This window comes from Coregonus lavaretus (genome assembly GCF_964263955.1).
Source record: "Coregonus lavaretus genome assembly, chromosome: 30".
NCBI lineage: Eukaryota > Metazoa > Chordata > Actinopteri > Salmoniformes > Salmonidae > Coregonus > Coregonus lavaretus.
Genome location: NC_140017.1, coordinates 3291450 through 3305838, shown reverse-complemented (window position 1 = coordinate 3305838; position 14389 = coordinate 3291450). Strand labels below are relative to the sequence as shown.

General features: G+C 45.7%; 1 protein-coding gene across 1 annotated transcript; it reads left to right on the top strand.

Moving 5' to 3' along the window:
* Positions 1-9128: 9128 nt before the first annotated feature.
* On the top strand, positions 9129-10442 carry LOC311105713 (G-protein coupled receptor 171-like; the record flags this gene model as incomplete). Its single annotated transcript, XM_084147927.1, has 2 exons — positions 9129-9499; positions 9655-10442. 2 exons carry the CDS (start codon positions 9129-9131, stop codon positions 10304-10306), a joined length of 1023 nt encoding a protein of 340 aa, XP_084004053.1. The 3' UTR covers positions 10307-10442.
* Between the last annotated feature and the right edge of the window lie 3947 nt (positions 10443-14389).

Sequence of the window (14389 nt, the reverse complement as noted above, 5' to 3'; positions counted from 1 at the left end):
TGATTGTTACACACCTGTTTCCCATCATGTCATTACTCCTTCCCTATTTAACCCGGTGGCTCCCATTGTGTTTTGTGCGTGTTTGTTTTTTCGTTTCGTGTGTCGTTGGTGAGCGGGTTTGTTCCTCCCTGTGTGGAGGTATCTTGTATTGATGTCTTTACTTGTTCAGTAAAGTACGTTTCATTGAGTTCTGTGTCCTGCGCCTGACTTCGATCCACCGCATTACACTGACACTCGTGACAGTGACTTTTGTGTCCCTTTGATATTTTAATTAATTTTAATATAGACCATATGGAAAATTCTATAAATCGGATTTTCTTTATTTGAATAAAGACTTGCTAAAGTGCCAAAATTCATAATTTTGACATGCCCGTCTGTGCACCCTCTGTGATTTCTAGGAAGATTTTTATCCACTTAACACCAGACTTTCTCCATGTTTTCACCATCATTGTAAAGCCTTAGTTGTGTTGTTGCTTTGACAAAGTCATTTCTGAAGATTATTATTTAATTCATGTAATTAGATGCATCACTAATTACATTAAATAAATAATAATCTTAAAATCTATGTCCCTCATGTTAAGGTCAACCCTGTTACGTGAACTGAACTCTCCTTTTAATATTGTGAAACTTCCTTTTTATAAAAAGCTGGTTCTACTCTTTTTGGCCATTTAATGGTATTTTGTGGTGGTAAACTGAGCACGTCAAGCATAACATGTCAACCCTGTTACCCATAGATAGATGGGCTAGAAATGTTTTAACAATTCAATTTTTTGGTGAATCTTGCATTCAATTGCCCCTCCCTATTGCACACAACAGGCTTCCGTTCCCCCTGTCCCAAGATATGTAAGTCTGATTTATGTCTGATTAAAGATGAAATCGTCAACCCTGCTACGGTCAACACTGTTATTTTGGACTATTTTATTTGACACTTAATAGGCACTTATTATACTATATTTTGAGGTGGGAAAATGTTTTTTATTAAGTTGAACATGTGCTCTTTATGACAGAATGTTAAAATTAGGTTTAAAAAATAATAATTACACAAAGTTACACTACTCAAAAGGTACTCGTTTGGTGGAACGACCCAAGTACTTTAGAGATTTTCTTGCCTATTTGGATATTGTCTGAGCAGTTAGTTCTCTATGAAGAAAACCTGTTGTTTTAAACGTAAAGCAGGGACAGTCACTATCCTTTGATGAGAGAACACTGTGTGCTGCAGATCAACATTATTTCAAACAACAAATACTTGAGAGAAAAGCTAACAACAAATCACTCCACTTTACTCCCATTGTTTACGACAGATACCGTAGGTGTTGAATATACAATCTTTATCCATTTAATACAATTTTGCCAAAATATTCTTGGACTGTAAAGAGAAAAGGCCAGCTGACCCTATCAAATGCCTTTACCACGTCCAGTGACAAAACCACAGAAGCAATCCTGTTGGATTTGAATATGTGAATCAAGTTGAATAGTCTTCTTGTGATGCTGTGTGAGTGTCATCAGTGTTAGCTACCCTTCAAATTGATCACTTTATTTTGCACATTTCACCTCCACCATTCAGGTTGGTAGCCATGTTCAGTAATGAGTCAGTTCTCAATCCCTGTCACCACTGCTAAGTCATCCTACTGCCTACAGGTACCTGAAGATCGTACTCTGGAGACCCACGGTTCGCGCTGCCCACTACACCTCCATGGCAACCTGGGTCACCCTTCTGGCCTCATCATCATTGTACCTGACTGTGTCCCACCATCTGTGTACCTGTTTGGCTACCCAAACAGAAGGCCGCAGTGGAGGAGATGAAATCTCTGGAAAACTACAACCTGAAGATCGTCTACAAGCCAGGACCAGAGATGTATATCAGCGACACACTGAACAGGGCAACAGCACAATGTACAGGCAGAGGCACTGCCTATCAGCGGCATGCCATCTGTTTGCTACAGCAGGAACAACAATAATAATATGCCATTTAGCAGACGCTTTTATCCAAAGCCACTTACAGTCATGCGTGCATACATTTCTTTTTTGTGTATGGGTGGTCCCGGGGATCGAACCCACTACCTTGGCGTTACAAGCGCCGTGCTCTACCAGCTGAGCTACAGAGGACAAGATGTTCAACAGATCAATCAGGCAGACTACATAAACGTCACAGATCACCGCCTAGCCCAGATCAGGCAACACACTGACAAGGACGAACACCTACAGTCACTGAAGTCCATGGTTCTCACAGGTTGGCCGTACCTGCAAGAGGAGACCCCTTTCACAGTGAGAGAATACTGGACCTTTCCAGATGAGATCAGCGTGCAAAATGGCATCTTGTTCAGAGGTCAGAAGGTCATTATCCCCAAATCACTACGTCCAGAGATGCTTACTCGCATACACTCCAGTCACGTTGGAGGTGACGCATGCTACCGCCAGGCACGTGAAACATTATACTGGCCAAATATGCAATCAGAAATTAAGGACTTTGTCAGCAGCTGTACCACATGCAACGAATATGCTCATGAACAGCAAAAGGAAACCATGATGTCACACAAACTACCCACAAGGGCTTGGCAGATCAGCAGTATGGACTTATTCAGCCACAGACAAAAGCACTACCTTCTCATTGTTGATCACTACTCTGACTTTTGGTAAATTGAACTGCTCCCTGACTTGTCTGCAGAGACGGTCATAAAGCGCTGCAAGGCGCAGTTTGCAAGGCAAGGCCAGCCTGACAAGGTCATCACGGACAATGGCCCACACTTCACTGCACAGTTCAAGCGTTTCGCCTCAGAATGGGAGTTTGACCACATGTCCTCCTCTTCAAGACACCCAAAGGCAAATGGCAAGGCAGAGTCAGCTATCAAGATTGCAAAAAACCTGTTAAGCAGGGCCTTGCGTGACAGCAACGACCCCTGGAAAGCCATCTTACAGTGGAGGAACACACCCACCGAAAACATGGACCGCAACTCAGCACAACGCCTTCTGTCCAGACGTCTGAAGACGACCATCCCCATAGCTAACAAGCTACTTGAGTCCTGCGTCATGGTTGGCGTCACGGACATCCTGCGCCACAGAAAGCAGCTCGCTAATTGCTTCTACGACCGGACTGCTCGAGATCTACCAGAGCTGGAGGTGGGTGAAACGATAAGGATGAAACCGCTGCCGGGAGACCACACAGGACTTTGGAGGCTGGGCACGTGCCTACAGAGAGTTGCACCACGTTCTTACCTGGTGGATGTTGGTGGCTCCCTCTATCGTCGCAATCGGGTGGATCTCCGCGTAGCAGAGCAGACAACAAACCAGAACACCCCACACACTCACCTAGATGAGCGGGATCACAGTCCAGGCCTAAGGGCAAGGGGCGCAGAATTGAGACATTAGCCAACAGAAGGTGAGGCTTGTACCCCACCAAGCTCTCCAGCTCCTGGCCCTAATCCTACCCCTTTGAGTCCATACTTACTCACATGTGGGTCGGCTGTCCAAGCCACCGGACAGGCTTACTCTGTAAGCAAGGGACTCTGTTAACTTGTCCTCTGTTTATATATTTTTTAAAAATGTAATGCTTTTTCAATTGTTATGACTTGACTGTTAAGAACTTAATGTTGTGCCGTTATGTTTTCACTTTCTTTTGAAAAGGATGATGTTACGGAGTCTAGTTGATAGGTAATCGACTAGCTGGGCTGTGCCCCGTACTCCGTGTGTAGGTACTTGTACAATGCTTGAACAAGGCTATTGAACTTGACATCTGAGTCTGTCTTTATTCTTTTATCCAACATATCATACAGAAACAAGGTCCACTGGAAGTTATACCTGCTCTTCGGCTCTTGCTGTGGGGTATAATTATATACTAGGGCTTGGGTCTTGTGTACGTTTAGCACATACCCTTAATATGTTCTAAATGTTTGTAAAACATCCATCAATCTAGGTATACTTGAACCTGGGTCTTTAAGGAATAACAGAACGTCATCAGCATACATGCATATCTTCTGTTCAGTGCCTCTTACTGTTATTCCTTCTAAAGATGGGTCCTGTCTTATTGCCTGTGCTAACGGCTCAATGTAAGGAGAAGAGCGTGGGTGAAAGATTACAGCCTTGTCTGCCCCTCGTTCTAAACTTATCGTTTGCGACAAATGTCCATTCATCTTTATTCTAGCAGTCGGACATGAATACAGTGTTTTGATGCATTGTATCACTTCTTTGTTGAAACCAAATCTATCCATAACTTGGAATAGATAATCCTATCCCACTGAATCAAATGCTGTACATCAACGATATCCTGATCTACTCGGCTACGTTCAAGGAGCACGTCAGGGACGTCTGAGCTGTCCTACTCCGCCTCCGGGAACACAGCCTGTTAGTGAAAGGGGAGAAATGCGAATTCCACTAACAGGCCATCTCCTTCCTAGGATACAGAATCAGTCCTCAGGGGGTGTTCATGGAAGGAGTGAAGACGGACGCCGTCAGATCATGGCCAGTTCCCACCACCATCAAGGGCCTACAGAGCTTCCTGGGCTTCGCCAATTTCTACCGCCGTTTCATCAGGTCCTTCAGCTCCATAGCCGCCCCGCTCACCTCTCTCCTTAAGGGTGGGTCTCAGAAGCGGGCCTGGAAACCTGAGGCTGACGATGCCTTCAAGAGGCTGAAGGAGAGGTTCACCACAGCGCCCATCCTAAAACACCCAGATCCCTCTTGTCCTTTCATCCTGGAGGTGGACGCATCGGAGGAGGTGCGGTCCTCTCCCAGCAGCACGGTAAGCCAGAGAAAATGTATCCCTGTGCCTTTTTCAAAAAAATGCTTACTCCCGCAGAGAGGAACTATGGAGTTGGAGACCGGGAGCTGTTGGCAGTGGTCCTCGCTCTGGAGGAATGGAGACACTGGCTGGAGGGCGCAGTCCATCCATTCCGGATTCTTACTGACCACATACGGGCAGCGAAAGGTATGAACTCTCGTCAAGCCAGGTGGCCCCAATTTCTTACTCGATTTCAATTCACTCTGTCCTACCGCCCAGGATCCCAGAATGTGAAAGCTGACGCACTCTCCAGGATGCACCATACCGGAGAAAGGAAGGATCTGGGGGGTCCTATCCTGCCCTCGTCTCTCATTGTTGCACCTGTCGTTTGGGATGTGGACGAAGACATCTGCCTGGCAGCTCAGGAGGACCCAGCGCCTGCCAACACCCCTCCGGGGCGCATGTATGTACCCACCAGTGTCCGGGACCGCCAGCTGACCTGGGCGCACTCCACCCTTACGGCAGGGCACTCTGGTATTACGCGCACCCTGCATTCTCTAGCACAAAACTGACATCAGCCTGCAAGCACCCATCCCACCACAAGGAGTTGCTAGAGCGCAATGAGCCAAGTAAAGTTCCCTATTTGACATGTGGAAGTCGCGCCATACATCAAGCAGTCTTAAATCCTGTAATATCCTATTGATCTTTTTAGCAACCAGACTCGTTTTCCTATTTTGATTCGTGCTGTCCAATTTTGAGTTTAGATTTGTGTTAAAATCCCCTCCACAGACAAGAGTGCCAGAGGTTTCCGTGGCAATTAAATCAAACACCTTCCTAAAGAAGACCATGTAACTTCCTTGTGATCCAGTTTACATTTAACAAAGATAAATCTACCCTCCTTGTCTTCTGTTTCTGATATAAACGCCCCTTCTACCCGTTTTATAAGAAGAAGAAAAAGGTATTTATTCCTATATCCCATTTACTTGAGTTTCTCGTGTTCAGGAAGGGATAAGGGAGTTTCCTGACAGAATAGTATGTCAACTCTCTCCCATTTCATCTTTGCTATCACCTTACTTTTCTTGATGGCACTCCCCAATCCGTTTACGTTGAGACTTAAGACCCGTTGGAACCAAAAATAAAAAGTAAGCCCTTTCGTCGCTTACACACATCGGTTAAATACAAGAGAAAAAGATATAGGTCATGCGTGCTGGGGGGTGTGAGTATAATGTAATAGGGGATAAATTATGGAACAAAAACAGTCTGGTCTGTATCTTATAGCCTACTATCAACCATATGCAGTCCATTCATTGAATCCTCCCCATCTTTGCAGGGAATGGTGTTTGGAAGCGACTCCCTTTCTCTTTTTGTGCTTTCTTGATAGGGGTGTATTCCTTTCTTCTTTTCAGTATCTCTCCAACGTAGTCATGATCAAAGAACACTCGTTGGCCTTGGAAGTTAACAGGCTTTTTCCAGGCTGCGCGGAGGACTTTCTCTTTGACTGAATTGTAGGAACCATACAACTATGGATCTTGGTGGGGTGCCACTGGGTTTTTTTGAGGCCCTAGCTTGGTGTGCTCTCTCGATTCCCAAGTCAGTGTCATCTTCAAGTATTTATTTGAATAGATCCGCCACGAATTTGGGCATCAAGTCTTTTTCTGTGCCGTTGGCCACAGAATAAAGTCTAATGTTATTACGACGTGAACAACCTTGGAGTTCTGTCACTTTTGCCTGTAGTGCGTGATGGCTTTTCAAAGACTGTACAAGTGTGTCCTTGACTGCAGTGTTCCATGTGTATTTAGACAAGTGAACACCCCCCCTTAGAATTGCAATTGCAAACTTGCTGAGGTATAACCAACAACCTTCCAGATCACAAATTAAGCTAATTACTTCCATCTGTGATCAATTGTGGTGACTTTGATTAGTTCAGAATAAAAGCAGTTGTTCATAGAGGACTCCACTGCTTAGTAGTGCAATTCAAAGCAAAGAATCCACTATGGGCGGAAAGGTACTTTCAAAATATCTACGAGATAAAGTTGTGGAAAGGCACAAGTCGGGATGGATATAAAAATATTTCAAAGGCTTTGTCTATCCTTCGGAGAACAGTTAAGACCATTATTAAGAAGTGGAAGGCGTATGGCACCACCCAGACCCTGCATAGATCAGGCCGTCCCTCCAAACTGGATGACTGGGCAAGGAGGAGACTGATCAGAGAGGCTCCCAAAAAGCCAATGGCAACTTTTAAGGAGCTTCAGGCCTTTATGGCAAAGACTGGTCAATGTGTGCTTGTGACCACAATATCACAAGCGCTCCACAAATCTGGCCTCCATGGGAGGGTGGCAAGAAAAAAAACACTCCTAAAAAAAAGCCACATCAAGTCTCATTTGAGCTTTGCCAAAAAGCACATTGTAGATTCCGAGGCCAAGTGGCAAAAGGTGCTGTGGTCAGATGAGACCAGAATTGAACTTTGTGGCCTGAACGCAAAACGATATGTCTAGCGAAAACCCAATACATCTTTCCATCCAAAGAACACAATGCCTACAGTAAAGCATGGCAGTGGCAGCATCCTGTTGTGGGGGTGTTTCTCTTCAGCAGGGACTGGAGCACTTGTCAGGATAGAAGGGTAAATGGACAGTGCAAAATACCAACAGATTATTGACGAGAACCTGCAGCCCTCTGCCGGGAAGTTGAAAATGGGAAGATGGTTCACGTTTCAACATGACAATGACCCAAAGCACACCACCAAAGCAACCATACAGTGGCTGAAGGACAAGAAGGTGAATGTCCTTGAGTGGCCTAGTCAGAGCCCCGACCTAAATCCCATAGAGAATCTGTGGAATTACTTGAAGAGTGCAGTCCATGAGCGGTCACCATGCAATTTGACTGAGCTTGAACAATTCTGCAAGGAAGAATGAGCAAATATTGCACAGTCTGGGTGTGCAAAGTTAGTAGAGACGTATTCAAAAAGACTCATGGCTGTAATTCAAGCAAAATGTGGTTCCATCAAGTATTAACTCAGGGGGGTGTTCACTTATCCAAATAGGTTATTTTACTGTTTTAATTTTAATATGATTTTTTCATTTTTATTCTCCCACTTGGATATTGTGGGTTACTGTGTGTAAATAAAGCCGGAAAAAGTCTGATTTTATGTGTTTTCATTTCAGGCTGTAAGGTAACAAAAGGTGAACATTTTGAAAGGGGGTGGTGACTTTCTATACCCACTGTATGTAACCTGTGGCTTACCTTGTGACTTCGACAGAGAAATATGCTGCTTGGTCTTGTTTCTGTCCCCAAACTCTCTATTCAACCTCCCTGCACACTCAATGTATTCTTGTTCAATGGCTCTAGTATTGTTGTGGACAAAAGTACAGTATTAATCATTGTGCGTTCAATCAATCAATCAAATCATGGCTACACGTACAGCCAGATAAAACACCAGGTTTAGTGTATGTGCGCTTTGTGTCTTATGTATTTGTAGCAAGCTCCAATAAATGATACACATTAGAAATTAGTACCTATCCTAATTTCCATGTGTGATCAAAAGCACAGATTAGGGAACAGAAATGACACTTCCCTGTTGAGCATGTCTTACTTCTGGGCATCTGTTCCTGTAGCAGATAGCAGACAGCAGAATCCCTCCACAGAAATTCATGTCCTCAAAATGTAAAACCTTAAAAGCATAACATAATAGACTTGGTTATATAGCTAGAAGTGTTTTTATTTTGTGTGGTATGATGAAGGCCTTTACAAGAGGAAGTCCAACATACAGAATGACAAAACAACATTGTAGCAAATAATAACACCTAGATATAAAATATGTAATTAAAGTGCGTCCTCTTTCAAAGCATTAGATTATATCTCAGTTTCTAATGCTAAATAGACCTGTCCTATAGGACCTTTCAACCAAAAATAGGATTTGCATCAATCTACTGTACAAATGGTGAAATACTGTCAAGGAAACATTGGTAAAGTGAGATAAAATAAATAAATGGTTAGACTGTTTTTCAAACTACAAAATGGTGAGATTCAGAATGGAAATCATTTTTGGCTTACTTCTATATGTCACTGACTGTCTAGGATGTGTCGTCTGGGTGTATACGCTAAAGAAGTTGAACATAAAACTCATAGTGTTCACCACTTCCTGTAATGTCTCATTTTAAATAGACAATGACGTCAGTGTCTCAGCTGAAAACCAACAAACAGACACAACGGAAGAGTGACAGTTAATGTAAAGCTCTCATTTTAATTAAAAACAAGGTTGATAGGTGTGATAAGATCACTGCAGTATACTTTTTTATGTTTTGCTAGCTCGCCTTAGTTTTCTAAACTGCTAAAAATGTGTATGGCCTAACCACATGGGGATTTTTTTTTTGTCATAGGTGCATGTTGTGTTAGACTATCTACTCCCCAATTGATGATGACACTTCCCACAAACTCCACCGATGACGCCCTCACTCAGTGCTTCGTCAATGACCAGATGAGGCCTTTTAGCGTGCTCTACATCCTGTTCTTTCTGACCAGCATGGCTGCCAACCTGGTGGCTCTGTGGGCATTCGTACTCAGCTATAACACCAAGAAGAGCATCAATGTCTACCTGGTCAATCTCCTGACCGCTGACCTCCTGCTCACCCTGGCCCTGCCCTTCAAGGTGGCCAAAGACATGGGCGTGGCGCCCTGGGGCCTCATGGTCTTCCACTGCCAGGTGAGCAGCGTGGTAATCTACATCAGCATGTATGCCTCCATCCTCTTCCTCACCTTCATCAGCGTTGACTGCTACTTGCAGATCAGGTATTATTATGGTTTTGAAACTGTCTTTTTTATTATTTTAATAATATTAACGTTGGACAATCTTTAATTATTGTGTAAGGATTATTAGCAAGTTTTTTGTCAAATGTTTTGCTAGAATTAGAGGCACTTTAAACAATGATTGATTGATTGATCAGCCAGAGCTCCAGACTGTTCCGTCTCCAGGAAGTGGGCTTCGCCAGGCTGATGTCAGTGGTGGTGTGGCTACTTGTGCTCCTCATCATGGTGCCCAACATGGCCCTGCCCATTCAGGACGTCCCAGAGAGGGAGTTCCTGAGCTGCTCCAAGCTGAAGCAGGAGGTGGGACTCCACTGGCACGGCTTCACCGTCTTCCTCTGCACCATCATCTTCCTCAATGCGTCCATGGCTGTCCTCGTCTCCAACGGCCTGGTGCTGAAGAGGCTGCTTGTGAGCAGGAAGGACCCTGAAGAGCGCCGCAGCGCTCGCCGCGCCACCGTCGATGTTGCGGCGGTGACGGTGGCGTACGTGGTGTGCTTCGTGCCATACCATGTGGTCCGGACGCCCTATACGCTAGCCCAGACCCAGGTCATCACTCCAGACTGCCAAACCAAGAGACACCTCTTCCTGGCCAAGGAGTCCACGTTACTGCTGGTGGTGCTGCACCTCTGCCTGGACCCTGTGTTCTACTACTACTTCTCCAAGGCATTCAGACAGAGGGTCAGGGAGGTGTTCAGGAGCAGGAGGAGCAGGCGGTCTTCGAACACCAACCCAACCCCTGACCCTGCAGCTGAAGACTTGAAGCTGCAGCCAATAACTGCCAAGGAGTAGGAGAGGGGGTGACAGAGATAAATAAACAGAGAGACTGGGAGAGAGAGACACAGAGACTGGAGAGGGGGTGACAGAGAGAAATAAACAGAGAGACTGGGAGAGAGAGAAACAGACTGAGAGAGAAATAAACAGAGACTGGGAGAGAGACACAGAGACTGAGAGAGAAAGAAACAGAGAGACTGGGAGAGAGACACAGAGAGAGAGAGAAAGAAAGAGAGACTGGGAGAGAGAGACAGAGAGAGAGAAAGAAACAGGGAGGCTGGGAGACTGGGAGAGAGACACAGAGAGAGAGAGAGAGAAACAGAGAGACTGGGAGAGAGAGAAACACAGAGACTGAGAGAGAAAGAAACAGAGAGGCTGGGAGAGAGAGACAGAGAGAGAGAAAGAAACAAGGAGACTGGGAGACTGGGAGACTGGGAGAGAGACACAGAGAGAGAGAGAAACAGAGAGACTGGGAGAGAGAGAGACACAGAGACTGAGAGAGAAATAAACAGAGAGACTGGGGGATAGAGACACAGAGACTGAGAGAGAAATAAACAGAGACTGGGAGAGAGAGACACCTAGACTGAGAGAGAAAGAAACAGAGAGACTGGGAGAGAGAGAAACAGAGACTGAGAGAGAAAGAAACAGAGAGACTGGGAAAGAGAGACACAGAGACTGAGAGAGAAAGAAACAGAGAGAATGGGAGAGAGACACAGAGAGAGAGAGAAATAAACAGAGAGAGAGAGAAATATACAGAGAAACTGGGGGAGAGAGAGAAAGAAACAGATAGACTGGGAGAGAGAGACACCTAGACTGAGAGATAAATAAACAGATAGACTGGGAGAAAGAGACACAGATACTGCAAGAGAAAGAAACAGAGAGACTGGGAGAGAGAGAGACAGAGACAGAGACACAGAGACTGAGAGAGAAAGAAACAGAGAGACTGGGAGAGAGACACACAGAGAGAGAGAAATAAACAGAGAGAGAGAGAAATAAACAGAGAAACTGGGGGAGAGAGAGAAAGAAACAGATAGACTGGGAGAAAGAGACACAGAGACTGCAAGAGAAAGAAACAGAGAGACTGGGAGAGAGAGACACAGAGACTGAGAGAGAGAGACACAGAGACTGAGAGAGAAAGAAACAGAGAGACTGGGAGAGAGAGACACAGAGACTAGGAGAGAGACACATAGACTGAGAGAGACACAGAGACTGGGAGAGAGAGACACAGAGACTGAGAGAGAAAGAAACAGAGAGACTGGGAGAGAGACACAGAGAGAGAGAGAAATAAACCGAGAGAGAGAGAAATAAACAGAGAAACTAGGGGAGAGAGAGAAAGAAACAGATAGACTGGGAGAGAGAGACACCTAGACTGAGAGATAAATAAACAGATAGACTGGGAGAAAGAGACACAGATACTGCAAGAGAAAGAAACAGAGAGACTGGGAGAGAGAGAGAGACAGAGACAGAGAGAGAGACACAGAGACTGAGAGAGAGAGAAACAGAGAGACTGGGAGAGAGAGACACAGAGACAGAGAGAGAGACACAGAGACTGAGAGAGAAAGAAACAGAGAGACTGGGAGAGAGAGACACAGATACTAGGAGAGAGACACATAGACAGAGAGAGACACAGAGACTGGGAGAGAGAGACACAGAGACTGGGAGAGAGAGACACAGAGACTGGGAGAGAGAGAGACACAGAGACTAGGAGAGAGAGACACAGAGAGACTGGGAGAGAGACACAGAGACTGGGAGAGAGAGACACAGAGACTGGGAGAGAGACACACAGAGACTGGGAGAGAGAGACAGAGCGAGAGAGAAAGAAACAGAGAGACTGGGAGAGAGAGACACAGAGACTGAGAGAGAGAGACAGAGACTGGGAGAGAGATACACAGAGAGACTGGGAGAGAGACACAGAGACTGGGAGAGAGAGACACAGAGACTGGGAGAGAGAGACACAGAGACTGGGAGAGAGAGACACAGAGACTAGGAGAGAGAGACACAGAGAGACTGGGAGAGAGACACAGAGACTGGGAGAGAGAGACACAGAGACTGGGAGAGAGACACAGAGACTGGGAGAGAGACACAGAGACTGGGAGAGAGACACAGAGACTGAGAGAGAGACACAGAGACTGGGAGAGAGACACACAGAGACTGGGAGAGAGAGACAAAGAGCGAGAGAGAAATAAACAGTGGGACTGGGAGAGAGAGACACAGAGACTGGGAGAGAGACACAGAGACTGAGAGAGAGACACAGAGACTGGGAGAGAGACACACAGAGACTGGGAGAGAGAGACAAAGAGCGAGAGAGAAATAAACAGTGGGACTGGGAGAGAGAGACACAGAGACTGGGAGAGAGACACAGAGACTGAGAGAGAGACACAGAGACTGGGAGAGAGACACACAGAGACTGGGAGAGAGAGACAAAGAGCGAGAGAGAAAGAAACGGAGATACTGGGAGAGAGAGACACAGGGAGAGAGAGAAAGACACAGAAAGACAGAGAGAGAAAGAAACAGAGAGACTGACAGAGAAAGAGAATATCCACCACAGGAAAAATGTGGCCGCAACGTTTTACAAACCACTTTCCAATAGAGTAGCCTAGACAAAAATTCAAATGATTATTTGCAGTGAGGTGTTTTATGCAATCCTATGTTGTGACGTTATGATTGCATTGTTTTACATTTCATTGTTGCATGTTCACACTGAATAAAAGTAACAGATGACTGTTTATTTTTTTCACTAACTTCCTGCATTTCAACTAATTTTGCCATGGTGCAGACAGAACAATTTGCTGTTTTATAATGCTATTCTACACATTTTATCATGAGGCTAAGAGAAAATGTTGCAGTTTTAAAGATAATTTCCTGCAATTCTACACATTTTGCTATCATATGCTAGCTGGGGGCCCCCCAACCTCCAAACTCCAAACCCCCCCACAATAACGTTGGATGCCAGCCCCGATAAACCCCACAGAAGAAGGAGCGACAACGGTAGCTAGCTAGCCGTACACCGGTAGACAGTGTCCTTCGTCCCCACCTGTTGGGCACTGTTTTCCCGCAGTTCTGTTAACGATGGCGAGGGCAGGTGTTCGGCAGGCAGGAGCGAAGGACACAGTGTTCTAGCTTAGCCAGCTAGTCCAGTACACAGCAGTCGGGAGGCGGGGGTGACACCGTGTGCTAGTTAGCCAACTAGCATTCTAGCTAGCTAGCACATGATGTCGCCCCAGCCACCCGGCTGCTGTGCTAGCTAGGAGGCGGGGGCGACCGGTAGACAGAGTCCTTCACCCCGCCTGTTGGGCACGGTTTTATCCGGTACACAGCAGGCATGGGCGACACCGTGTGCTAGCTTACTAGCAAGCTAGCACATGGTGTCGCTAACATGCTAGTTAGTTAGCACATGATGTCGCCCCATCCTCCGGTAGACAGTTTCTTTCGCCACCTGTTTTCCCGCAGTTCTGTTAATGTTGGTGGGGGCAGGTGTTCAGCAGGCGGGAGCGAATGATACTGACTACCGGTTAATACATTTATTTCCCTTTTGACCCACATTCAAAAGTGACACAAACATGAAGATGTTGCGCTCGGGGGGGGGGGGGGGGGGGGGGGGGGTGCTCAAGGGGGGGTGTTCATGAAGGAGCCAATGGGATGCTCGAGGGGAGCGTTCGATAAGGTTGACAGCTGTGATAAAAGAGTTGACTGGGGAAGTTGTCAATGCAGAAGTGTTAAGAGATGGGAGCTTGTAAATAGGGAAGTGTAAGGTGGTGTCGAGCAGCCGGACTGATCAAGCAGGGAAGCGTTGGATTAAAGGGGTGATAACAGGAGTGCCTGTGAGTGTTAGCACTAAAGAGGTAAGAGACTATTTGAGAGGAAGCGTTCTAGTCAATGTTCAAAGACTGCAAGCAACAAGGGATGGAGTGAGGGTAGATAGCCCGTCTATTCTGTTATACTTCAAGGATAGGGTACTGCCAAATCAAGTAAACATAGGATATATAAGTTATTATGTGAGTGCTTATGTACAGAAGCCTTTAAGATGTTATAAGTGCTAGAGGTTTGGGAATGTGGCAACAGCCTGTAAAGAGAAAAAGAGGTGTGCCAGGTGTGAAGGGG